Source organism: Panicum hallii, chromosome 3 (assembly GCF_002211085.1).
Source record: "Panicum hallii strain FIL2 chromosome 3, PHallii_v3.1, whole genome shotgun sequence".
Lineage (NCBI taxonomy): Eukaryota > Viridiplantae > Streptophyta > Magnoliopsida > Poales > Poaceae > Panicum > Panicum hallii.
In genome coordinates this window covers 20,363,931-20,389,863 of record NC_038044.1, presented here as the reverse complement: position 1 = coordinate 20,389,863, position 25,933 = coordinate 20,363,931, and the positions used below count along the sequence as shown (strand labels likewise).

Genomic DNA, 25,933 nt, shown 5'->3' with positions numbered 1-25,933 from the left:
GTGTTACTCTTACTGATGAAGAAGGTTCCCGTGCAAAGCCTCAGTTGGGGTCCTTCTCATCGTTTATCCAGCTGCCATGCTTCTTGGGCCCCGTCGCCCCGTCCCCGACGAACACCTTGTTCACCAGGCGCTCCAGGCGCTCCCGGATTGCGCGCGGCAGGAACCGCGCGACGCGGTTGATCACGTGCCCGACGTCGTACACCTCCGTCGGCCCCCACGGGCGCATGAACCCGAGCCACGCCGGCTCGGCGACGCCGAGGTACTCTGCCGACACCACCTCGCACCGCCCGTGGCCGCCGGTGTCGAGCACGCTCCCCCTGGCGCTGTCGTTCCGTATCCCGGCCACCGCGGAACCCTGCAGCTCCAGCCCCGCCCTCGGGTAGAACGCGTGCCCGTGCAGCGACGCGTACGCCACTGGCCTGCCGCCGCTGGCGGCGTACTCCAGCTGGGACGCGTCCACCCAGGTGCCGGCGCTGTGCTGCGAGAAGTACACCCGCAGGAGCTCGCCGGAGAAGTTGCTCACCCGGAGCGTCAGGTGCTCCCAGTCGCCGACGTGGGAGCCAATGCCGCCGAGAGGTATGGTGAGGGCCCCCAGCACCCGGGCCCGCGCCGGCCCGTTGATCGGGTAGAAGAACCACATGGCGAGGTCCGTCGCCGTCCCGCCGAGCATTGGCTTCACCTGCATGTACGCCTTCGCGCTGGCGAGGTCGCCCTTCTTGACCCTCTCCCTCTGGTCCCTGCCCACCGGCAGGTCGAGCCAGTAGCTGCCGTCGTTGTCGCCGCCCTGCGGGAGGTTCGACCCGTCGGCAGCCACCGTCGTCGGGGCCTGCTGGCTTCCCTTCTGCTGCTGCCGCCGCTGGTGCAGCAGCGCGCCGTTCTCGAAGAACCACGCCACCGACGAAGGCATGTAGGTCTCGCCCTGGTGGAGGTACACCAGCGGCGCGTAGGCCGCGAGGACGGCGTGCACCTGGGCCAGGTCGGGCATGGCGGACGTGTGGCTCGCGCCGTTGTTCCTCAGGCACGCCAGGGCCGAGGCTTCCACCGGCGCCGCGCTGCTCCGGGCGAGGAACGTGCCGGCGTGCACACCGCGGGCGTCGACGCGACGGACCGCCGGCTTCAGGGCGGCGACGCTGACGAAGCCGCCGCCCCGGTCGCCGCTCCAGCTCCACACCGGCGGCGCCTCGGCCTCGCACGCCTCCGTGAAGTCGGCGCGGACGCACCGGACCTCGTCGAGCGGAGGCTTCTCCGGCGTGGCCGTGACCACCACGCCGACCGGCCTGTAGCCGCCGGGCGCCGTGGGGAGCCAGAAGCAGCCGGCGCCGTCCGGGCTGGACCAGACGAGGGCACAGTCCCGCGGCGTGGCAAGGATCGGCTCCGCCGCGTCGGGAGCGGTGGTGTCGCGGGCGACGAGGACATGGCCGGAGAGCGGCCTGCCGTCGCGCTGCGCGTAGTGCCCGAGCACCGAGAAGCCGGCCGGGACCGGCGACGGCCTGAAGAAGGCGGCGCCGGCGCCATCCCGGCTGGTGGACCAGACCTTGGCGAATGTGGTGACCTGGCGCACCTCTAGGCCGCCGAGGTCTATGACGCCCTTCGCGAATCCTCCATCTGAAGCCAGGGTGCCGTCCATTCCGTTGGTGAGCCGACAATGGGGTTACAGACTGCAGAGCGCGCCGGCTGCGATCTCAGCTAAGTTCAGAGCAGTGCGATGGTCAGAGGGATCGCAATCGCAATGCTGTTTGCTTTCTGCAGTATCGCTCGGAAACTTGGAAGGTAGTCCACGTGGTACTGTGAAGTCATAACGACAATAACAGAAACCACAAACTAACTAGGAAAGCTATGCTACTCTTGACTTCTGAATGAAGACAGGTATAGATACCATAGATAGATAGATAGATAGTTTGGAAAAGTGTGCTTGTCTTTGTTAAATGAGGATCCTGCTCACGAGTTTAGCAAAATATATGCATGTTCCTAGGGGTGAATGTTTTCCGACGGCACCGGACCGGGAAGTGAAATTTGCTGCCGTCAGATTCTTTTTTCGAGATCTGTCTCGCTGCCAGACGCTGTGCCTCAATGTGCCTCGTGCTGCGTTATCTGCCTAGCATCTGGGGCGCAACCCCGGGCCCATTTGTCAGCTCGATCCCCTTCGTCAAATCGTTGCCTGGCATACGAACGGATCTCTCTCTCCTTTCTTTGCCAGCTCTATTCCCTTGATCGGTCGATCCCCTTTCTTTCCTACTGCAGATCTCTAACCAGACCTTCCCCTTCATTCCCTCTTCCCCTTCTCCAATCCTCAGCACGCCAGACCTCCCCCCCTGCCACTACCACCATGGATCCCCCATCCGCCATTGCTCCAGTATGCGCGCCCGGTTGTGGGCAGCGATTAGAAGAACCCCTTTTCCGCTGCTACTGTGGTGATCCTGCTTGGTCCGTAACCTCAGTGACGCACCGGAACCTGGCCGCAAGTTCTACATGTGCCGCAAGGGGGGGAGGGTATGTGCCCCAGCCCCTGTGATTGATCCCCTCCTTTTTATTTTTTGTTTCTTTTTTCACTCAACCGAATTTTTTTTGTATTATAGGGCTGCAAGCTTTGGATTTGGGAGGATGTAATTTTTCGATTTGTGGATGAAATGGTTCGGTACTGCAGCGCCTCAACGCATGACTGTCTCCATGAACAACTTTCTATGGCTCGTGAAGCGTTGGCCGAGAATGAGGAGAAGCTTGCTAGGCTCTTCCAAGAAGCTGAGGCTATGGAGGCCAAAATGGTACAAAAACTCCAAGATTTGGAAGTGAAGTTGCAAGAGTCTCAGGAACCGGTTGGAATCTTGGTTGTGGTCTTTGCATTTGTCTATTGGTGTGTGATGAACTATCCTAATTGATTGAGATGGTGGTGGTCTGCGCCTCTGTCTGTTTTGAACCCAACTCCCTATGTGTTTAGTTTAGTTGTGTTTTCCACTATCCTAATTCGGTATGGTTAGTTTAGTTGTGTTTAGTATCAGTAGCAGTGTTGTAGCCATGATTAGGCAGAATGGTGTAATGTACTCGTAAATGGTGAACTCTTGTTGTGTTTCGGTGCTTTGACTGATGTAGTAGCCTTTTTTGTAAAATGTGGTGTATTTGAATATTCAACTCCACTTCAGTACATGTTTGATGTGATTGTATAACATGCCAGCCTTTTGGCCCCCCTCCTACTCTATGGTACTGGTTTTGGTGCAGGGGTAGGGCATGTTACCCAATGAAAAGCTTTACTAGTTATTCCTTCGTGTCACTTCTAGTTTTTTCTCTGCTCCATTCTTTTATGCTTCTTGGCACTGGCTTCTTGCTCATTTCTTGCTCGGCTACTGGAGAGAGGCTGCTTCTGGTGGGCTAGTGCTTGCTTCAAGTTGCTGCTCCTGGTGGGCTAAGTGAAGACTTTTGGTGAGTAACCACTGTTGGTACAAGTACTTTTGAAACCTCTTGGAGTCTTTTTTCCCTAGAAGCTTAGTTTTCTGATGTTTTGATTTCAGTCACTTTCTCAAGTAGATCACTGCACATGTTTTGTGACAGATCTGTTTCCTGGAGGGTCAGGACCCGTCCTTTTTGTTTGTTTCTTCCTTCTTTGGAAAGTACATCTTCTTCTTTTTTACTAGTATACATCTTATTTGAAAGCAGCCCTGTTTTCATGTTTTTTATGGTGTTGTTGGACCTCCACATAGGGTTTGATATTTTTCTCTTACATGTGCTCAAATTATCTCACCTCTGAAATCAGCTCTAATCCATGTGGTGATCAATGTTTGTTTTTGTATGGTACTGGAGGCATGGATGGGCACCGGGAACCATCAGCTAGTACAGATTCAGTGGGGCGAGGGAACAAGATGCCAGAGTATGAAGATGAAAGTAGTGAAGAATGGGGGAATGATGAAGATGCTGCAGAAATCAAGGCAGGAAAGAACTGGAGCAGTGCTCGCAAAGTTAATATGATTGTTTCAAAATTTGGTGAGTTGAAGAAGAATCTGGTCAGGAACATTGGATTTGGAGGTATATTGGACCTACCATTGTTCAATAAGGTGGATCGCAAGTTCACCATCTGGATTCTTAGTAGGATTGACTGTCTGAGGTGGGTGATTGTGGTAAATGGGGAGGATCAGACTGATATTGTTGACATGGATGTGCAAAGAATCCTTGGAATACCGTGTGGCAGCAGGGCTGTTAGTGCTCTGAACTCCAACGAACTTGTTATGCAGTTCGAGTTTCGTAGTCTCAAGTCAGCGGAGTTAGTTCTAAGTAAGGATTACCCTGATGGTATGGACAAAATTGAGACGGACCGGTCAAGGTGGCCTTTGTTGTCTTTGTTATTGGCACATTCTTAGCACCTACACCCAAGTACAATGCAGTCAACCCAGATTTGTTTGGCTCTTTAGTCAGCCCTGATGAGATAAACCAGTTCAATTGGGCAGCATATGTGGTAGATCATATAATTCAGGCTGCCGCAAAGGTTCAGGAAGATCTATGTTCAAAGCGTGATGTTTCAAACATCACCGGTTGGTCATTGCTAATCCAGGTACCCTGTTTGTGCTGTATTGTTCATATCTACTGAGCCTATGTTACTATTGAATCCATGAACTGATCCGAAATATTGAACCAATATAAAGAAGTTAGCAAGCTAGCCCCAATCGGTTGCGCTCAGAACAACAAATGCACAAGTAAGACTTGCTTACCTGTTAGAATTGTTTGAGGTCGTTTTCCACCCATCAGATTGACAAATTCATTAAAAACCCACTCAAAACTTGCTGTGGTTTCATCTGTCATTAAAACTCCACCAAAGATTATACTCTGGAAATGGTTGTTGACACCAACAAATATCCCAAAAGGCATCTTGTAAATGTTGGTGAAATAAGTTGTATCAAATGTAACAACATCACCAAAACAAGCGTACTGACTCCTACTCTTTCCAGTGCACCACATTAGAGTCTTTATCTTGTTTTTTGCATCATAGTCAACACTGCAGTGAAAACCTGGGTCTTGTTTCTTCATCTCCTTAAACACCTCTAGTGTTTTCCTGACATCATCAGCCTTTTGCTCCTTTGCTAATCGCTTGCAAAGATTTGCTATAGAATTCCTTGACCATGGAGCTTTACCAGTAGGCCCCAGCATACTTCCCATGATGTGGTTTACCTTTGTGAGAGTCACATTATTATCTCTTAGATACCTGATCATATCCTTTACATACTGGTCAATCTTTCCATGGGAATTCCAGCACAACTTCTCAGCATAGGACTCGGAACTGGTTATGTTCTGATTTGTGGTGACTTACGTACCACCCAAAGTTTATTGTCCGGTGTAACCGGAGCAGGGCAGGACACTTCTTCTTCATGGTTTGGTACTGAACTCGGTTGTCTGAACCCTGTAACAAGAATACATAAAAGTTGGATTCAGTTTTTTCAAGGCTGAAAAATATGACAAAATGACCAACTTAAGAAGCCTTTTCTTACATGACGCTGGCATTGGAATTCTTGCATTGATTTCCCATATTTATCCCCCTTCTTTGTACCAAATCCAACCTCCCATGAATATATATTATAAAACTCTTGTGCTTCACTCACGCAGTCAAAAGTCATTCCAGGTGTTGGCTCAAGTATATATTTACCCTTTCTGTTTGAAGCATTGCGTAGAGCCCTCTTGATTGCACCCATCAAGCTTTGGGGGCACCCTTCAGGTGCATCCTTAGGCAGCCTTTTACTGAAAAAGAAAGGAACCAGATATAGATACAACTCATTGCGATCAAATTTTGGTGTCACCCTTGGGCTGTATATAATGGTCAGGTGCAACTTTTACTCGTGTATCTCTTGTTAGTTCATGGTGAAAAAATTAAAATTAACAATAGTTTTATCAATGTATACTCTACAGCCAAACAAAAAACACCTAAGGCGTTCTGTAGTTTTTTTCCCTTTACTGCTCTATTCAATAGCAACATGGCACTAAATTCGGTTCAACAAAGTTCTTGGGATTTCCACTAAGCAGGCCACCAAAAAAAAATGGTCAGTAGGTACATACCGACTAGGCCATGGCTGAGCTACCATTTCTGTACTCATCATTGTGTGGTTGGCAGAAACATTCCCTTCCTCTTCAATTTCTAAGACTCAAGGCCCTGATTCATCTTGGTTGCCAGCCCCCTCTCCTGTTGAGAGCGCTGTAGAGTTTCTGCAACCATCTCCCGCGCTCAACGCACATGAACAAAAGAACGCAGGTGTTCAGTAACAATAATAATGGTCGACGGCATGCAGTGCTGGAAAGGGTTGTCTATTTCAATCAGGAAATGCTTACCAAAATGAGGAAGATGCAGCTTCCACAGGTGAGAGTCCTGAAACAAAAGAGTTATGCTCTGCAGGTGAACTTTCTACATCCAAAGGAACACCTGAATATCCATTGGAGGTCTGATCTTGTTCTACACGGCCACTCACAGATTCTTCATTCAAGTCATCAGCTACATAGTTCAACACTCCCTTGGTGGCTCTCATTACCATATCCTGGAATGCCATTCCTATACCTATTTTGCTCGTGAACAAACCACAAATGCAGACAGAAAAACAATCATCAAATTAAAACAGTAGATGCAACGGAGATGGTTCAAATCAGAGTTTTGCAATCGATTAGAAATAGAACACAGACCGATTTGATTTCCCATCTGGTTGTTGAAGTGTGAGTGGAGCATGAATGGGTAGCAGTTAAGAACGGCGGCTTCCTCAATCGAAACCAATCCTCTTGTTGGTTCTGGAAGTAGAATGGCAGATTGAGGTGGTGTGGCCGGGAAATCAACAAAAAGTAAACTGGAAGTGGGAGGGAGTAGAAAACAAGATCGAGGCTAGTACCTGTACCGTCGATTGGAATGCTCTGGTCCTGCTCTTCCCCATTGCTCTGTTCCTCTCTTCCCGCCGCCATTGGGCGTCCTCACCAGCTTCCGGGAAAAGCAGATCTAAGAAGAGGAGGGAGACTTCATTGTTGAGCTTGCGGAGATGAGAAGAATGCCTGCTGGCCGAACGTGGTAGGAGAATCCGAGGAAAGAAGTGGGTCCCCAAACCAGTTTGCCTCGCTCGGGGCCTGGCGCTTCTCCGCAATACTTGCCTGGCGAGGCATCCCTGGGCAGGCAGAAGGTGCGCGCCCGGTCCTGGTGGGACCAACAGCCGGCGGAGAATCTGGGCGCACGACATTTGAAGCTGCATCAACGGTGGTGAATTCACATGCCCGGGCCGGCACAGTTGGAAAAACCACACTCATGTTCCTAGCGCGATATCGCGGGCAAGCTAGCTACTAGTACCTCTGAAACTGCATGTTAACTAGCAATGGCGTTTGCTGCCGTGCTGCACGCGAGACCAATTCTTGGCAAACTGAAGCGGAAAAAAAAAAAGAAAAGTGAGAGCAGCAAGAACCAAGAAGTGACCGCGTACCCGAGGACCGACACGGTATGGAAGCCAGGAGAGCGTGGTGCGGCCGCCGCCGTACCAATGGCCATGGCGACAAGGGGAGTGGCGAGGGAGTTTGCACGGAGCTGCTCGTTGGAGCCGTGGTTTGCTCGGCCGGCAATCTCATGCATGGATGAGTGCAAATTGGTGACGATTAGGTGTACCTTCAACCCTCTTTAGTTTAAATATTTATACTATTTTTAAAAAATAGAATTTTATTTTGGAGAGTAGCATAAGAACTAAAAATTGTTGGAGATACACTTAAATATCACCAATTTGCATCTCGGGATCCTGTGGCTGGAGGGTCACTTCAGTGCCCACGAGACATATTTGTTCACGCTGGTGCTTAGCGCCCCCTGTTGGTTGGGACCTGCCATTGCAACTGTAACACAGGTCGCGTGACAATCTTTCTCTGAATATAAAAGAGAGTAAAATATAAGAGTACGCTCTGATACCAAATAGATATAAAGAAATAAAAAAATATAAAATTACTTGAAAGTATATTATATTCAGATTGAGATGTTTGGCTTACATGCTTACAATATTTGGATTGGAATATGCGGCTTGTCATTTCTTTGTGTAGGATTATTTTTATTGTTTTGTGATTGTTGAAAATTTTATTTTATATGCTTTAGAACTTATTATTTCTATATGTTTTGCAGGATCTTTACAAGTTATCGAGACCAATATGATAGCCGATGAACTCAGTGGTTGTAATATCCTACTTGGTACTCAGAGCTTGTATTTAAAAAATAATCTTCTTTTCTTAGATATTTACGGATGTGATTATAGAGCTTTGATTTATGTTGTCTCCTCAGGCAGTTCCATCCGAAGGGAATATTTCTCTACGGCCAAAGGATCTCTATAATCGTTAGACACGACGTAAACGAGAATTACTGAAGAGACTTCTCCTATAGGATACGGTCTGATTGGTTCTCTGCCACCGGCATCCGGCTCACGCCAGGCATCCAGGCAACCCACGCTGGCTAGGCTCCCAAGATGCAGGGTCGAGTTGTTTGGCTCACATTTTCCCACAGCTAGGCCAACTAGAGCAACTAAGGCTATGATTGGTAGGGTGGCTAAAGGGTTGGACAGGCTTGTGTAATGCAACCATAGATTGTTTGGTTCCCTGGTCAAGGCTCTAACCCTGGCTCCAGCAATGCAAAAAGGGGGTCCGAGCCTGGCTTCCTGGAAACGAGATTCATGAGCATTTCTAGCAAGCAAGGCTTCCGCAAGGTCATTAGCCGGCCTGTGATACATCTGCTCACCTCTAGCTGTTTTCACCACCCTCATCTCCGTCCATTTTCACCACCCCGCAAGTCAGTGAACATCCCTCATCGCCGCTCTGGTTCGCCTAGAGACACCATGTCTATCTCATCGCACGGCCCACCCTCGACGCCACCGGCGACCTTGCGCCTTGCCCAGTTCATGGTGCTCAGACGAGCCATCGCTGGGTCCATAGGCAGAGGGAGGGATGCGTTCTTCCACATTGCAATTGTCTGAACTCGAGACCACCACGGCGAAAAGGACTAGTTCTTGGAGGGGTTTCGTGGGTGGTGGAGCTCGATTCAACCATGTCGTAGGTGGAGGTGGAGGTGGGGAGGAGCTGTGGACGCGAACACGCGAAGACGAATCGGCCATGGTGGAGCTCGATCGTCGTGGAGGAAGAGCAGCCGCAGGAGGTTAAGGCTGCTGGAAGCGCTTGCGGTGGCACGTGTTCCAGTCCCTGCGCTAGTCATGGTGGTGGTTCTGCAGCAGTGCCTGGTGGCCGCTGTCCCTGATATCTAACAGGTCGCCAAGTTCCATGGTGGTTCCTAACAAGCAGCTTGCTCCTGAATCTCGGAGCCTAGCCATGGAGCTATCATCAATACGGGGATTTTACCATGGGTACATGCTCGTGGAGAGGATGAATGTTGCACATAAGGTGCTCGATGTAATGGGTAGGAGGATCTCCCTATCCAAATCGATGAGTTAAACTCACCGCATTGAGTAAGGGTGACCATACACAATGCAAGCCTACCAACCAAACACGATTTCATAAACCAGGCTAAGCTCACCGACCAAACATGAGGGTCCAGCACTATTGCAGCTAGACCACGACTGGCCATGGCTAATTCTTAGCCAGGCTTGAACTAAGCCAAGCAACCAATCACAACCTAATTGGTTATATACTCAACTAGCATGCCCAACCACTTTTGTTTGTCTGGACGCTGGCCCCAACATCCGCTCCTGCATCACGGCGGCCAGGCTCACCGTATATGATCCATTTTTGCATTCCTCCGGAGTCGATTTTCGCATTCCTCCGGAGCCAGGCTTGTTGGAGCATTTTTGCACCGTCAGAGCCAGCCTCACTACCTCGTGCAGTAACTGTTTAAACAGGCTTGAACTGCACCCTGCGAGCATGGCTAGGGGTTAATACGAGGAACTAATCACACCCTTAGTACAGAAACTTGTATCGCACAATCAGCTTAGCGGATATAGGAAATTTTTTAAAAAATAAACCTTATTAAAACAAACAAACAAGCTTACATATGGTTTTCCTTTTTGAGAAACCCTAAACTTTTAAAGAAATAAAGAAAACAATTACCATACAATGGGTATGTTACAATGGAGGAGTTTTGTCGCCATTACAGAGTTACTACTATTTTATTAGTTAGGGACTCGCATACTTCTTCGTTTCTGGAGTTTCTGGTTTCTTTCTCCTTCGATGATTGTGTTCTGTACAACATCTTTTTATAGAGCCGTGGAGAGCATTTCTATCTTCGTTAATCCTTATCTTTTTTTGCTGATCTTTATTGTTGAGGTATGACACAAACTATTGTTGCATGACCCGAACTGCTTTTAATTGGAGTTTGGATCTATACATGGATTCCTTTTGAATGACACAAGTTCTAGGTGCATGGATTCTTTTGAATGGCACAAGTTCCTGAGTGCGTCCATACAATCACTACAAGAAATATGGCCTTCTGTGACGAATATCTCATGATCAAAACGTCATATGATCAATCCCATTTATGACGTTTTGCATAGGCCAATACAGTTTAGTGACGAAAATGATATGTTCATCACTAAGACCAACTATAAATTATCATAACTTACCGGATACTTATAGTTGTGACGAAGTTCATGACAATACTGGTTTGTCATAAGTTTTTTCTATTTCTTAAGGAACCCTTATACCATCTCTACAAACAAGCCTACCCCACATATCAACGTACTATTACTATATAAAATAACTCAAAAGTTTTTCTTGCTTTCTACTCATAATTGTTATGCATAAAAACCCTTTTTTGTGTGCGAAATAAATTAATGTACTAAAAATCATAAACGCGATTCCTAACTAACAATCTTTTTTATTAGAAACTCCTAACTTGATTAACGTTGTCGGCCGCTAGTGTTGCAATATTATCAACATCTAATCTTATCGTTTTGCATCGAAACGTAATATAAATTTGATTTGGTATGGTCCTTCAATAAAATAATTTAATTATAATTTTATGCAAAATATTACTTTTGAGAGAATCTAAATGTATTTTAAAATAAGGCTAGAGAATTAAAAGGAAAAGGAAAACATTTTAAATAGTAAAGGCTAGAGAATCCAATTTATGGTTCTGCATGGTGCATCTTTGTTGTTAAACTCGTGATTAAAACGTTGGGTCTGTTCTTCTGTGTAGTACAGGTAGGACGAGGTCATGCTCGAATGCGAGGCTTGCGAGCAATCGAAGGCCATGGCGCATCCACGTTGCTTCCACTTCCTGCAAGGTGTTCGGCAAAATGTCACTGTAATCATCTAGGCTGATGCTTATTTGTGATCCTATTGGCTGGTTAATCACATTTATTTGTAGCTACATACTGTTATGCCACTGTGTGTAAATACACAAGAACAAGGCATTTATGTACTCACTTCTGGATTAGAATTTTAAGATATGAAAAATCTTAGCTGCTCCATTATTTGCATGTATGCCAGTAATACCAAATGCCCTGTAAAATACTGTCCAAACCATTGATGTTGGTGGAGACATGAAGTGTGAGCTACCAGACATTACTACTGACGTTGTGAGCTGCTAGATATTTCTACTGAATTTTATGTGTATTTCCTGTTTGCAGTGTGACAGCAAGGCATTAGGTTTCCCCTCCTCAGATCCAACGGAAATGCAAGGATGGAGATCATGGCTGAAGGGTCCAAAGGTGATTGTGTTTGCTTTGCAGATCCAGATAGCTTGTGAACATTCAGATAACATTACAGAGATGCTTGCATTGCATATGTTGTATGTGTGCATTCAGATAGCTTGCGTTTGCTTCAATTTTCCAAGTATTTTCTTTGCACATACTGCATATCAAGATGTTTTTTCTGTGGTAATTTCGGATAAATGCTCAAAGAAAATGTGAGATTGCTTGTTGATTTGTTCAGCAATCAGTTATGATGCCATCATTTGACACCATTATATTGCCTAGAATTAGTCCAGGGAATTTTTCAGTGATCTTGTTCAGCAATTGTTGCTTGTGTTCAGGTACATTTGTGCATACCATCATGACTGAAAGCAATATCTGTCAAGGTCCATGCATCCTGTACGGTTATCTTCCAGCATTCATGATGCAAATGTGTGTATGCAGTAAAATCATAGTATGGTTACTAAACCTGTAATCCATGTGTTGTTCCTCACGTTGCTCTGAATAATCAGAGTCATTATCTAAATAGTGGCTTGTCCCTGGAAATCTAAAGAAATTATTTCTCTGTTATTGATGCAGGAAACAGTGTTTCATTAGATTGGGAGTGCTAGCTACATATTCTTTGCAAGATGGAGGTTTGAGCTGCAGTAGATCCTGTTGTATTCTTGCAATATCTTTTTCTGCGCAGATACTCTCAGTGGATGCTAGAAAGTTTGTTTGTTAGAGATTGTGTACCATCTATTCAGATGGATAGGGCATGAAAGTGTAACGAATTCTTTATTGCTAATACTATATTGTAATAAGAGCTATTACGTTATTTCTATTATTTTGTGATGAAAAATCTGATTGGCCCGATTGGTGTTTGGCAAAAAAAAGGCTCAATAAACGTGGGCTTGGAAAGCGGTCCTTCATAGAAATAAATGGGCCAAATATATGAAATTAAAATGGGCTTGGCCCACTAATAAGTAGCTTGTTACATGGGCTTTGTCGGGCCATCAAAGATTCTGTGACGATTCTTAGGTTGGGTACTGACGAAAATTGAGCGTCATAAATTTGTAATGAAAGACTGATCGTCATAAATTTTATGACGAAAAAATATTTTCATCATAGAACTTCTTTAGGTACGGGTATAGTTAGGTACAGGTACAGGTGACGAACAAATTTTCATCACACGAGCATCACAAATTGCGAAATGTGATGAAATTTGTAGCTTCTGTGACATAAATGAAGTGTCGCATTATGTGAGATTTGTTGTAGTGAATGCTTCGGCGGTACCTTTTGCTTTATCACATGCTGTTAGTTTATTTTTATTTTTATTTTATTTATTTATTATTAAGCAAATATTTTCATACGTTGCTATGTATAAGTAACGTATATGTACAGTTAGTTACTCGTTCGTTAATTTGTAGGGGTCTATGTGATCGAGTCTATAGGATAAACCAAGACCCACATGATATTGATAGAAGTTGGATCAAACCAAAAATTCAGGTGGAAACGTTATATGATTTAGAAATATGTAAAAATATATATGTTTAACTATTTTCCAGCTTTCATGTTGTGGATGATGCGAAAATTTTTAAATTTTACTGGAATAGATCTTTCATGCTTGAAGATTTAATAGTACCACTAGCACTCCTTTATATCTGAATATTTCTCGCTCGCTCGCTCGCGAGAAATGTTCGTGTGTCCCTGTTGCACAAACCCTGCCGAGCGCCGAGCGCCCAGCCACACGCGAACCGCGGCCGCACACTTGTCCGGCTGCCGGGGCCGCGCGCCTCTACAGCACCGAGCGCTCGCCGAGCCAGATCGAGCTCTTCCCGGTTGGGCAGTTCCGCTGCTGTGCTGCTACGCGCTGTGCCGGTAATGATCCCGTGCGACTATAGGTCTTGAGAGATCGGAATAACGACGCGAGGGTTGATGGGAGACGACAAAAAATTTCACAGCAAGAATCGTGCTCGGTATCACAGCTTAACCCACGGAGTACCTCTCTTCCAACAAAGTTAAACCCAGAGTAACACTTGTCTAAAGCTAAAACACGTCAGGAGAAAGGATTAAAGGAAACACCACGCTACTACAAAAGGATTTTTAGGAGCGCTAAAAATGTATTTTTTAGAGACGAGTGCGTTATCCACCTCTATTTCTTGCAGCTAAAATAGCTATTTGTGGGGGTGGGTAACGCCTCCGTCCTTAAGAATCGATTTCTAGAGATGGATCGTGCCATGACCCGATCTACAAATCAATTTCTAGAAAATAAAAATTATTCTTTTTTTGAAAATAGAAAAAAAATATTCCAGCCAACTAGCCACCACCATAAGCCGGGTACAAGTTTTTGATAAAATATGCACAGTTGCATCACCCGAGGTCTGAACCACTTACCTCAAGCCTTGTGCATACCTTCCTCCCCACCACACTACACAGTCACTTGTGACTCTATGAGGTATGCTATTCTTTTATATTAACTCTGAAATTGATCTAGGAGCAGACGGCGCCATCACCCGCCCCTAGAGATCCGTTTCTAGGGCCGGGTGACGCCACCACCCGCTCCTAAAATTATATTTTTATTTTATTTTAAAAATTCATTTAAATCTTTGCATATAGCAAAATAAATAAATAAAATAAAACTTCTACACTATGATTATTGTGAACTATAGATAAAAAAATATACTAATTACATTTCAGTGTATATAGAGGTTAATATTATAGAAATTTCAAAGTATAACTTGAGTTGCATGAGATATTATATAGTCATATAACCATACGTAAGGTACAACAACTAAATGATCTTATGGTTATAAAAGATCTTAAATGAATAATATCTTTTAAATGAATAATGTATAAACAAATTTTAGATCTTACCACTGCATCTTTGACAAGGAGCTACTCTATATTCGAGGTTGTTTGAGAAAAATTAAAACTTCTAGATTTTAAAATTAGAGAATTTATAATAATTTTTTGACCATTAAATGACCTTAAATGAAAAAGTTATCAGTTGTAAAGTTTTAGATCAAGTCAACCTATACAATTTTGATATAAAGTTTGACTTTATTCGAGATCATATGAAAAGTTATATTTTTTGCGTGAGACCTTTTGTAAGGGCATGTGACAGCTACCATCCGCCTCTGGAATGGTGTGGCCATTTCCAAGGGCGGGTGATGGCGTCACCCGTCCCTGGCGTCATCATCCTTTTCTGAAAATGGTGAACATTTCTAGAGACGCGTGACGTCATTACCTATTTCTAAAAATACTTTTCTAGAAGCGGGTCGGATGCTACCATAACCACGCTTCATTTGTAGGAGCGTTTGATTAGAAAAAACGAAACCATTCTATAAATTTTTTTTTTATAGTGTCTGATGCTTCATCGGATTGTATGTACAGCTACCCTCCCTGGACGCGCGGTGCGCAAGTAATCCAACCCAAACGAGAAAAGACGGGACGAGGAGCCGCGAGCAGACGGCGGGGCACGCAGCTGCTTGCAAGTAGGTCATTTTTATTTTCAAGTTTTCAAGAAGACCGTAACAAAAACGATCTTCCTGCGGCTCTCGCCAAACCTGCTTGCATCCCTGCAAGCCGGATCGTGGTGATATGCAATCCCCTGGAGAAAAACACCAGCTGGCAACAATTAGTTACGGTGATCGAGCAACTTAGAGCACGTTTGCATGGACTAAAGTTAGATGCTAAATTTTAGCATGTACTAGCGCTTATATATATTTTTACTAGAGGTTTTAAGTTTAGGTCACCTCATTAGCCTTATTTGGATGAACTAGTTCTAAATTTTAGCACTTTGGACATTACCATTTGTATCCAAACATCCTTTCCTCCAGGCTCCAGTCCATTTCAAATACGGATTCCACTTTTTAGTTAAAAAGTTATGGAATTACTGTTGCGTGGTAATTTGCATCGAAGTCTTTATGAATGGAGCTGCTCATCTATGCGTTCATTGTAATGCGCAGCAGGTTTGGGTCCAAGTCAGCAATTGGGGTAGGGAAATTGACTTCGACACTAGGAATTGATTTGGAGAAGAATGGTGGAACTCCTGGTTCAGAGAAGATATATGGCGGATTTGCTCATCTACATAGCCTGAAACATATGGAACGAACAGGATAGGAGAATCTTATCTTAGATGGCAAATTTGAGCAGCCCTTGCGGGTGATAGCAATGATCAAGGAGGAGATGGAGCTCAGGAAGCAAGCTGGTGGCGGGCTGAGTGTGTCTTGTTCAGTGTCCATCTAATTAATCGTGTTGTACGAGTTTTACGTACAGCAATGTAATCCCAACCTCGTAACCTTTCACACGCTTCTAGGTCGTACACGATATAGCAGCGCCCCTCTGTTTTTTTTATTACCAAAAAAGAGAATTCTTTGCGAATGATCTAATTGTCCCATCGATACGGGCCACTTGCAGCCATAAATCACAAAATTCTTAGACGGCGCGCGCGTGCTGCTACCGCCGGAGTTCGCCGGAATCAGACCACCGTCGCCCGTCAGGTTAGGGGTAGGGTTGAGGGGTTGCCGGGTGGATTCCGGGGCCGGCGATCATAGAAGAAGGGTGTGGGCTGCGGCGGCCCAACGATGGTAGCAGGTTTGCCTGAATGTGAGGCTGGGTGGTGAGCGCACCGCCCACTGTGGCGGGGTAGGACAACCGGTGGCCCATGCCGGCGGCGGGGGCTGAGGACACCGGAGTCTGGAAGGGTGTGGTGGAGGCGGCGTGGGTGGTTGGTGTGCGGTTCGGTCGCAGGCGAGGTTGCTGTGGGCTGCGGGTGGTGGGAGAGGCCGACTGGAGCGCGGCGGGCGGCTGGGGCGCCGTCGGCCGCGGGGAGATGGGCCGTTGGGTAGCGACAGTGCTTCAATGGAGGAAGAAGAATGCGGAGGAAGAAGAAAGAGGAAGTCGGGCCCACCGTTTGCTGGATGCGAACGCGCGTCCGCTAGCGGCCTGGTCGGTCGATCCCGGCGGCCCGATGGAGCGACCAGACCGCACCATGCTGTCCTAACTCCGCGCAGCGCTCGCGAACAAAGCTTTCACGTGCTCCGTGCCGCGTCCTATCGTATTAGAGTCATCTCCAGGGGGGTCGTTCTCTTGAAAGCCCAGTTGGCACACCAGCAAACGCTTAGGATCCACATGAAATGGTGGACGAACCAAAGGACGCACAAACTCGGACCAGAAAAACGATCACGGATAAGCTCGATCATATCGAATCATCAATCACCCCATCCGAACCACAAACCACAAAATCTCCTCAGGGATGAAAAAAGATTCACCTGTCACGCTGCCAGTCTCGGTACAACACTGCCCCGGGAAAACCCAAGTACTATCCTACAAGAGCACTCGTGTCGTGGTACCAAGAGTCTAGAAGCAGCAGGGCAGGTTGCTCTCGCACAGCTCGCAGCCGCAGCCACGGGCTCCCTCGTCGCTGCCGCTCCGGCGACTCCCACACGGCAGCCGCGGCCACACACCTGTCCGGCTGCCCCGCGCGCCTCGGCACCGCGCTCGGGTCGGGCCCGACCCAAATCAGGCGCCCCCACCTCTCCCACGCCTCGGAACACCGGCACGCGTCTCGGCCCAGCCAAATTAGCTGCGTTTCGCCACGCCCGCCCCGCCGCCCGCGCGGACACGAACCCACACCCCTCCCCGCCCCAAACCGGCATATTTGTCGAGCCAAATCACCGTAATCCGGAGCCAAAGTCACTCGCCGCTCCCGTCACCCTGCGACAGCGAGCCCGCCCACGCCCAGGCCCTATCCGGTGAACGCCGAGGCCGGGCGCCACCCCATCATCGGCTATAACCCGCGCGCGCTGCCACTTCGGCTCCTCTTTCTATCCCTCCAACTCCCTCTTATCTGCTCCGCCTCCCCGCTCCTCCACCACCGCCACCATGGCCACAGCCGCTGCGGCCTCCGCCTCCTCCTCGCTCCTCGCGCCGGCCGCCAGCACGGCGCCGGCCGCGCCCAACGCGCTGCTGTTCCCCTCCTCCGTGCCCTCGCTGCGCGCCTACCCGCGGCTGCTCCTCGCGTTCCGCCGCCCCGCGGCCGCCGCCGTCGCCGACCCGCAGGGGGCCGTGCTCGAGGAGGAGGAGGTCGACGCCGACCAGCGCGGCCGGTACGACGACGACGAGGACGACGGGTACGAGGGCGGCCGCGGCCCCGCGTTCACGCCCCCCACGCGGCCGCGCACCGGCAAGGCCGCGCTGCCGCTCAAGCGCGACCGCGTACGCACGCCATCCGGCCCCCCATTCTCGTATGTGATTCCTTTTGTTTGCGCGGTTTTGTATGGTCGGTGACGCGGTGCTGGTTTTTGAGGGTGCGCAGACGAGGTCGAAGAGGTTCCTCGAGATTCAGAAGCTGAGGGAGAGCAAGAAGGAGTACGACGTGCCCACCGCCATCTCGCTGATGAAGCAGATGGCCAGCGCGAAATTTAAAGAGTCGGCGGAGGCGCACTTCCGCATGAACCTCGACCCCAAGTACAACGATCAGCAGCTCCGCGCCACGGTATCGTTTCTTCTTTTCTGTCGTTCTGTTCGGTTTGCTTGTGTCCTGTGGCGTTCCTTGATTTGTTGGTCGTGGTGAGGACAGGTGAATTTGCCCAAGGGAACAGGCCAGTCGGTGAAGATTGCGGTCCTCACACAAGGTGGGTGGTGATTGAAAATGTTGTTTAGAGTACTCTACGGGGGATCCATGTCAGTTGCTGCCTATGATGCATGGTTAATTGGATTGCTGTGCTAGTGGCTCATATGTGTGATTGTTCTGCTTGACAATATATTGTTCCTCATGGATGAATATTGGTTTAATCGGAAGCATGATTGTCTTTATTTCTGCTTAGTATTGTGTACTTGTATCAAGGACTAGGCTATTAGATCACATCATTTTGTTGGGATATACTAGTTGTCTTTGAGAACCTCTCAAAAGAAGACTCCCATCCATGTAGTATTTTCATGATACCTCTTCGCATTTATACGAAGTGGCTTGGAAATATACATGGCTTTGGTGCTATACTTTGTGCTGTCCGTTGAGCATATCCTTGTTGAATGACTGGAACTTGTCTTTCACACTACTTTGTGTCACATAATCATGCTTTTCTTGTTATGATCATAAAGTAGGAGTCAGTTAAGTAGTTCAAATAATTATAATTGTTTGTTGTCCTTACAGGTGAGAAGATAGATGAAGCTAGAGCTGCAGGAGCTGATATAGTTGGTGGAGATGACTTGATTGAACAAATAAAAGGAGGATTTATGGAGTTTGACAAATTGATTGCATCACCTGATATGATGCCTAAGGTATGCACTATGAAGTAGAACTAGCTGTTCATGATTGAAATATTTGCTTGCTTGATGAATTTAATCTATCCCCTTCCAATTTCATTAATCATTTAGCTGAAGTTCGATCAAATAGTTATCATGGCCTGGCACTAGTATAAAATTTCACATTATGAATACTTCTAGGAAGAATACACTGAAACATTGTTTGCCAGACATTTTTTTCTAATTTTTCTGTTCCTTCTCCCTACCCCTGAAAAAATTCTGCTTTTATTTCAGTTTCATATAGGAGGCAGCTGCAAAAATTTCAAATGAAATATTTAGTTGCGTTTACATATGTCTTTATGTCTTGCCAGGTAAACTGTTAAAAACATTGTTTTGGTCAGGTAAAATAGATTACCTATAACTATCTAATTTTTTTAATACAGGAACACATATTGAGATGTTTCATTGTTTGAAAGCTAGGCCTAAAATAAATGTTCAAATCTCTATATATTTTTCATGCTCATTGAAACTTCCAATGTGGGCTTTGGTTGAAAACTTGAAATGATTATCAAAGCTGACTTATTTCTATTTACTTTTCAGGTTGCCGGCTTGGGTAAGATTCTAGGACCAAGAGGACTGATGCCTAACCCAAAAGCTGGCACTGTTTCTCCAAACATTACTCAGGTATTGAGGAAGTCATAAAGATTGTGTTCCCCTGACTTTTCATCAATTTGCTTGTAAATCATTTGTTCCTTTATTACTTGGTCTGGGCACTTTGACAAGATTGAAAAGTTCATGGCATTATAGTACTTAGCTGCACTTTAAGGATTCAGATATTAATACCTTCCTACCTATGTCTGTTGCATTTCTTTCCTGTATCTCAACAATTAAAGGCTCAGGCATGGTATTATCTTGAACACGTGCTTCTTGTTTCATTGTTCCTAACAAAAGTTCAGAAAGCTGAAAAAGTTGGATTTACTGATCAAATTGGAGGAAATTATACGATACAGATATTGGAGTATGTGGAGCTATGTTGGTTTATGGTAGTAAACTGGTGATAATATTAATGAACTCCTGACTCCACAGATCATCTCGCTAATGGAACACAAAGCACATTGACAACAATAATTAACAAAAGTATTGAGGCAGTTGATTGAGCGATCGACTATGACATAAATCTTTTCCAGTGTTCACTGTTCAGTTTATTTCAGAATCAAGGCTCAAAGTACCAAAAACTCAAAATGACTATGACTATCTATCTTGTTATTCATTTGGAAAATGGGATTCGTTTCATATTGAGTTTGTGAAGTGTTTCGCACCAGCGGTCCTCAAACTTGTCATATTGTGTCATTCCTGTCCCCGAACTTGTAAAATAGGGTTTAGGGTGTCGTTCCGGTCCTCAAACTCGCAAATTGCATATTTGACCCTCTAAACTTATCGTCGAGTGTCGTCCCGGTCCCCGAACTTATAAATTACACATTTAAATCCCTAAACTTACACATGTACACCTTCTTTCTTCCCATAGCCATGGCTCTCGCCGTTGTTCGCAACACAATCTTCGAGCTCCTTCCCTATAATGTCTCCCTCCCGTGTAAGCATTGGCGAGAGTTTGGTCCCACCTCATCATCTAACAAGTATTGCTAATTGCTTTGACGTTGCCAGTAAACAACAGTGGCAATGGACACTTCACACTAGGTTGACGTGGCCAGCATGGTGATAGTTTGACAAATAATTTGTATGAAGGAATAATTATGAATGTTTTTTCATGGGAATCTAATAAACTCAACTTGTATTGTAATTTTTAGATATTGATGGTTAAATTAAATCATGGACCTAAATGATATGCATCCGAACTCAAATTTAGAGGGTCAAGTATACAATTTTTTATTTAGGGACTTGGATGACAAATTAAGTTTAGGGAGTCAAATATGCAATTTGTGAGTTTGGGGACCTGAATGACACCCAAAGCTAAGTTTAGGGAGCCAAATCTGCATTTTACGAGTTCGGGGACCAGGATGACATGGCGTGACAAGTTTGAGGACCGCTGGTGTACTTTGACAATTGATATAGTAATAGGGCACATCTGACCTTGATACATATTGTGGTTCTGAACTTCTGACGCATGCTCATAGTGAACTATCCACAATGGACACCAAACCTTGTCAGCATAAAGTCCTTGGTTCCATGATGCTGCTAGTTCTATGTTATAATTGTCTTGATAGTAGTTATTCCTTAAGCTTTTGGTGACATCATAAATTTCTAATCAGACACTCCTATGCAATAACCTTACCCTCCCTCCCTCCCTCCCTCCCCCACCCTCTCAGACCGACAATATAAGTCATGCTAGCTTGTGTGCAAATCAAACATTTTTAAGTGTACACATCATTATATAAAAGTGTCTGGAAATTCTGGATTGGCCAAATGGTACTGTTATTACTATAATAATAGATCTACCACGAAAATGGCAGTTAAAGTAGGGTCCAGATGACATTTTGTTTGTAAGTTGAGTATCTTTGAATCATGTACCATATAAAATTTTTAATCCTGTGCTTGTAGCCATAATTGACATTGGAGCTGAATGAAGTAGATTATGCTAATTGTGAGAATGGTTCCAGGCTATCGAAGAGTTCAAGAAGGGGAAAGTCGAATACAGAGTTGACAAAACAGGAATTGTCCATATTCCGTTCGGCAAGGTTGATTTTCCTGAAGAAGATCTTATCGCTAACTTCATGGCTGTTGTGGTATGATCTCTGTTCCTATAAACACTTATCTCTGCTCATGTTATTGAGGATCTTTGTTGACATACATCTTGCCATCCCCATTGACAGCGCTCTGTTGAGAGGAACAAGCCATCTGGTGCTAAGGGGATATACTGGAAAACAGCATACTTGTGCTCATCCATGGGACCTTCAATCAAGCTAAACATAAAAGAAATGCTTGACTATGGCTCAGAATCATCTTAGATGTCACCACACGGACCAGTTAAGTCATCTGGCATTTGGGACCACCTCCACAGTTTTAACCATCCGTCCCTGCTACAGATGAGCACAGAAACAATGGTTGGGGGGGTATGATGGCAGGGAGGTGGTTAGGTACAGTTTTCTTCAGTTTAGCGGGCACCCATCATCAGAGCAGTTAAACTATGCCCAGATTGACAAAGAGGTGATCTCGTTGATCATGTATTTATGAGCAAATCATGCTTGGATTCATAGATGCCTTTCTCTGAGATGTTTGTTGTAATCTTCAATATTTTGTCAATAGTTGTCCTTTTTTTGAGATTACCAATAGTCATCCTTGATCTCACCAATCACTAGGATCTTATTACTATTACTAATTCTGGAGCCTCAAACGATATCCCCACGAGATGTACTAAAAAAAGAGAGAATTTTAGAATTTTTAAAGCATCCATGCAACGATTGTTATTCTCGAAAATAATCTAAAGAAATGTCATAAATCTGTCTAAATTATCCATATGTATCATTATTTAATAAAAATAATCTTAATAACCTTATAAATTTGCATCTAAATTCTCCACAGTTGCCTTTCTGAAAAATAATCAAAGTACCCACATATATACTTCTAAATTACTTACTCCTGTCATTATTAAAGTATAAGAAAGTTAACTCAAAGTATACATGTATTGCATGCCATCATGGAGACCACGTATACATGTACGAAGGTAGCAATAAGAACATTGATTTCTTTTAACAACCACGAAGACGCTTCATGCCAATGGCGATAACAATCTAAGCTAAATTGTATTAATATTCCATGACAAAAGAATTACGTAAGTTGCTACTTTGAATAAATTTATTATGTTTTGACTAAAACATTATCATATCTATATAGAGAAAAATATAACTACACCTAGTTCTTTAAAAGAAGGAATTTGACATCTCCAGCTGATATTACTGTTTATACTTTTTTGTATCGCAATGCATGACTAAAATTCATGTTCATAATAACCCAAATAGATGATCTAGAATAAGAGGTGCAACAAGTGCTAGGTCCTGTGAATATTTAGTAGACATGGGATCATGTTATCTTACCTCTACTTTGGACGATTATGTGAATTGGGAGGGCACAGGTCAGGACCTCCGGTTGAAATTTTTTTTTATACTTGTTCGGTTAATCCCCTACTATGGACGATTATGTTACCTCTACTGTGGACGATTATTTGAATTGAGAGGATTGAGGAAGATTTTGACTTGCACGCGATTTGATCCCTCCCTATCCCCTCCAATCCTCTTCGGTTTTCTTTAAACCAAATAAGTCCTTAGTGAGTGAAACAGACCAACGGTTGTATGGAGTTTGTTGAGCCTTTCCCGGTGCGAGTCACCTGTGCGGTTTCTCTTGTTCAGTAAGCGTTCATAAAACTTGGGTGCATTTCATATGGCGGTAAACACTTGTTAAAAAGTTAAACTAAAGCGGCCAGATATATGATAAAAGTAGTAAAACAAAAGTCTCTTGATATCAATATATCATGTGCAAGTATTGGAAAATTGGAAAGAAAAGGAACAAAAGTCTTTTCTTAATGACCACGTGTACATAAGAAACGAGAGCATCAATACTCTTCAAGCATCTTATGCGTTGATCACTGAATTGTTTCTATCAGTGTGCATAGGGAAGCTGCAATATAGCAAACGGGATCCATTCTAAGGGGCCTTTTCCGGCCATATTATTCCACGTGGTGCACGTCGTTTGGACCCACGGAGAGCGCAGATAAATGAAGGGACCACCGGACCAGCACTTCACGCAGGTTCAGAGGCGTACCTTCTTCGCGTGGAGCATCTCCAGCATATTATTTATACCTCACACCCAAAACACACGCTCTTTCCATTACCAATAACTACTTTTGTAGTTTTGGTAATAATTGTTGCAGCAGACTACTAAAATCAAATCACCAAGAACGGGATAGAGGGATAAATTCCCTTCATTTAGGGTGGAGAGGGTGTATTTTGGTGATTATTTGGGGATTGGATTGGTAATCTGCTGGAGTACCTCTAATCATCAAAACATCAATTTTTAGTATTAGGGATAGAGATGAGTAAATTGTTGGAGATGCTCTATAATAATTACTCAATGGATAGGATAGAGGCAAAGATAGACCAAATGTAAGTTTACGGGTAATCTAAAATTCATTTTAAAGGTGTGCATGCACATGGTTTTTCTTCTTCAAATGTGATCCTGCCACGATGGAATGTCTTCCTCGGCTCTAACGTAGGCTCCGGCGAGTTTAGAGCTAGGGGTTGTGTTCTCCTGTGTTAGGAGCTTCATTTGTCAGAGCCAGGTTTCGAGGGGGCTCGCAGTAGAGGCGAAGCGAGGGCATGGCAATGCAAGGCGGCATTGGCACCGCCGGTTGAGGTGGTGGACGTCCAGCAGTGGGGTCGCGACGAGGACAACGATGACCATGGCCGTGGTGGGAGAAGGTGTTGGCACACCAGAGGTTGTCGCATACAATGTACAGTTCATAGAATCTTGTAGTTTTTTTAGAGGGGATAACATTTGGAAAGCGGAAGCAGTAGAAAAGTAAGTTTTTCGTATGGTTACTCGTGCAACGTAAGATACTACTCCGTCCGTTTTTACGTTTTTATTTACATATAATATTAGATTTATGCTAAGTTAAACCGTCCATTTTTATTTACATGTCATATTAGATTTATACTAAATTAAAATTAGCTAATTTTGATCAAATCTATAGAAAAATATAGCAACGACTATATTATCCAACATATGCACTATCAACATATACTTACTCGTGGATTCAATGAAACAAATTTGGTATTATATATATTATTATTTTTTCTATAAATTTGATCAAAGCCGGTCAGTTTGACTTAGAACAAACCTAATACAACATGTAAATAAAAAACAGAGGATAACAGCGGATAAGATTTTGGTCCGGCAATGGCCCTGCAACCCAATCTGTCCCCTGTGTAACCAGGAGCAGGAAATGGCATCGCACTTTATAATGCACTGTCAGCTCGCCTAGCAGATTTAGGGCAGAATGTTTAGCTGGATATTGAGCTTAGTTAACACACCACAGCCAAGCATGCGGATCTTGGATTGGTGGGAGAGAGAACTTGCAAAGCTGCCTAATAAGATAAGAAAACTGAAGGCTGCTATGATGATCTACACGGCTTGGAATATATGGAAGGAGAGGAATCGCCGGGTGTTCAACCAACAGGTGGGTTCACCTAGAGGTCGTGTAGGAGATGAAGAGGGAGATCAATAACAGGAAGTTGGCCTGTGGTGGCCCGAGTTATCTTTTATTTCTAATATTTAGACAGTGCTTTTATCTTCTAGAGTTTAAGTTGCACTTTATTTATGTATAGCAGTGCTAAACCAAGAAAAACTAGAGGTTGTCGCGGTGCGGCAGGGTACGGTATCAAAGGCATGTGGGCTGAGGGCGTGAGTAAGAGCTCGAAGGGGGAAAATTGATGTTAGTACGTGTCATCTGTTTATTGGTCAGGGTCGAAGATGAAAACGATCATTGGATGTTCATCCAACTGTCAAATATATCAAGTATTACGACGCTATCTGAAGTTTATCACAATTCTGACACATCTTTTTCCATATACTCCTACCTCATTTAGTGCTTAAAATTCAATAAATTCTTGCCTAAATCCAAGTTGACTTTCGCCAGTTCCACGGCACCAGTGATGCCACGGCTAATCAAATCTTCAACCCCTAAACTTTGTCGGATCATATAATCTCCACACAAATCATGCCGTGAACTATTTGGTTTCTTCCAATAATAAAGTCTAGTTTTGGTCAGAACATTTCCTAAGAATCATTTTGGTTTCTCTTTGATTAATCATGCATGAACTTTGCAAGCATGTAAAGTCTTCATTTTATACTTGGTGAGCTCCCACTATCACAATGAGACACCGCCCAATGTCGAGCGGCGATTGATATCTAATCTTCCAATAATTTTATACCTAGATATTATGGTAAGCCTCTAAGCAGCTAGATAAAACTATGCCTTTTGGGACCAAAGTTAACAATATTGTCCATATGTGAGAATAAAGCAACATTACAATATCCAATCCATCGATAGAAACATAACCGCCACGATCTCACACGGAGATTCCTCG

At 44.9% G+C, this 25,933-nt stretch overlaps 2 protein-coding genes and 2 long non-coding RNA genes across 9 annotated transcripts; 2 read left to right on the top strand and 2 right to left on the bottom strand.

Moving 5' to 3' along the window:
* Positions 1-2: 2 nt before the first annotated feature.
* On the bottom strand, positions 3-1,627 carry LOC112885329. The gene has a single exon (XM_025950968.1). The coding sequence runs from the start codon at positions 1,625-1,627 to the stop codon at positions 41-43; it is 1,587 nt and encodes a 528-aa protein (XP_025806753.1). The 3' UTR covers positions 3-40.
* A 430-nt stretch (positions 1,628-2,057) lies between these two features.
* On the top strand, positions 2,058-11,609 carry LOC112887125. 5 transcript variants are annotated; one of them, XR_003227498.1, is made up of 4 exons: positions 2,058-2,490; positions 2,577-4,537; positions 11,116-11,218; positions 11,544-11,609. It is a non-coding gene; the product is annotated as an uncharacterized LOC112887125 (long non-coding RNA). The 5 variants fall into 5 exon arrangements; XR_003227499.1 differs by having other exon boundaries at positions 2,059-2,490; positions 11,116-11,198; positions 11,544-11,581; XR_003227497.1 differs by lacking the exons at positions 11,116-11,218; positions 11,544-11,609 and adding an exon at positions 8,099-8,656 and having other exon boundaries at positions 2,061-2,490.
* On the bottom strand, positions 4,745-7,601 carry LOC112887127. 2 transcript variants are annotated; one of them, XR_003227501.1, is made up of 6 exons: positions 6,846-7,601; positions 6,646-6,747; positions 6,301-6,523; positions 6,031-6,195; positions 5,469-5,715; positions 4,745-5,380 (listed from the first exon to the last, which is right to left on the bottom strand). It is a non-coding gene; the product is annotated as an uncharacterized LOC112887127 (long non-coding RNA). The 2 variants fall into 2 exon arrangements; XR_003227500.1 differs by having other exon boundaries at positions 6,031-6,523.
* A 5,865-nt stretch (positions 11,610-17,474) lies between the features above and the next one.
* On the top strand, positions 17,475-22,123 carry LOC112886111 (50S ribosomal protein L1, chloroplastic). The gene is made up of 7 exons (XM_025951891.1): positions 17,475-17,807; positions 17,908-18,087; positions 18,172-18,226; positions 18,745-18,872; positions 19,437-19,520; positions 21,452-21,577; positions 21,665-22,123. Exons 1-7 carry the CDS (start codon positions 17,475-17,477, stop codon positions 21,797-21,799), a joined length of 1,041 nt encoding a protein of 346 aa, XP_025807676.1. The 3' UTR covers positions 21,800-22,123.
* The last annotated feature ends 3,810 nt before the right edge of the window (positions 22,124-25,933 follow it).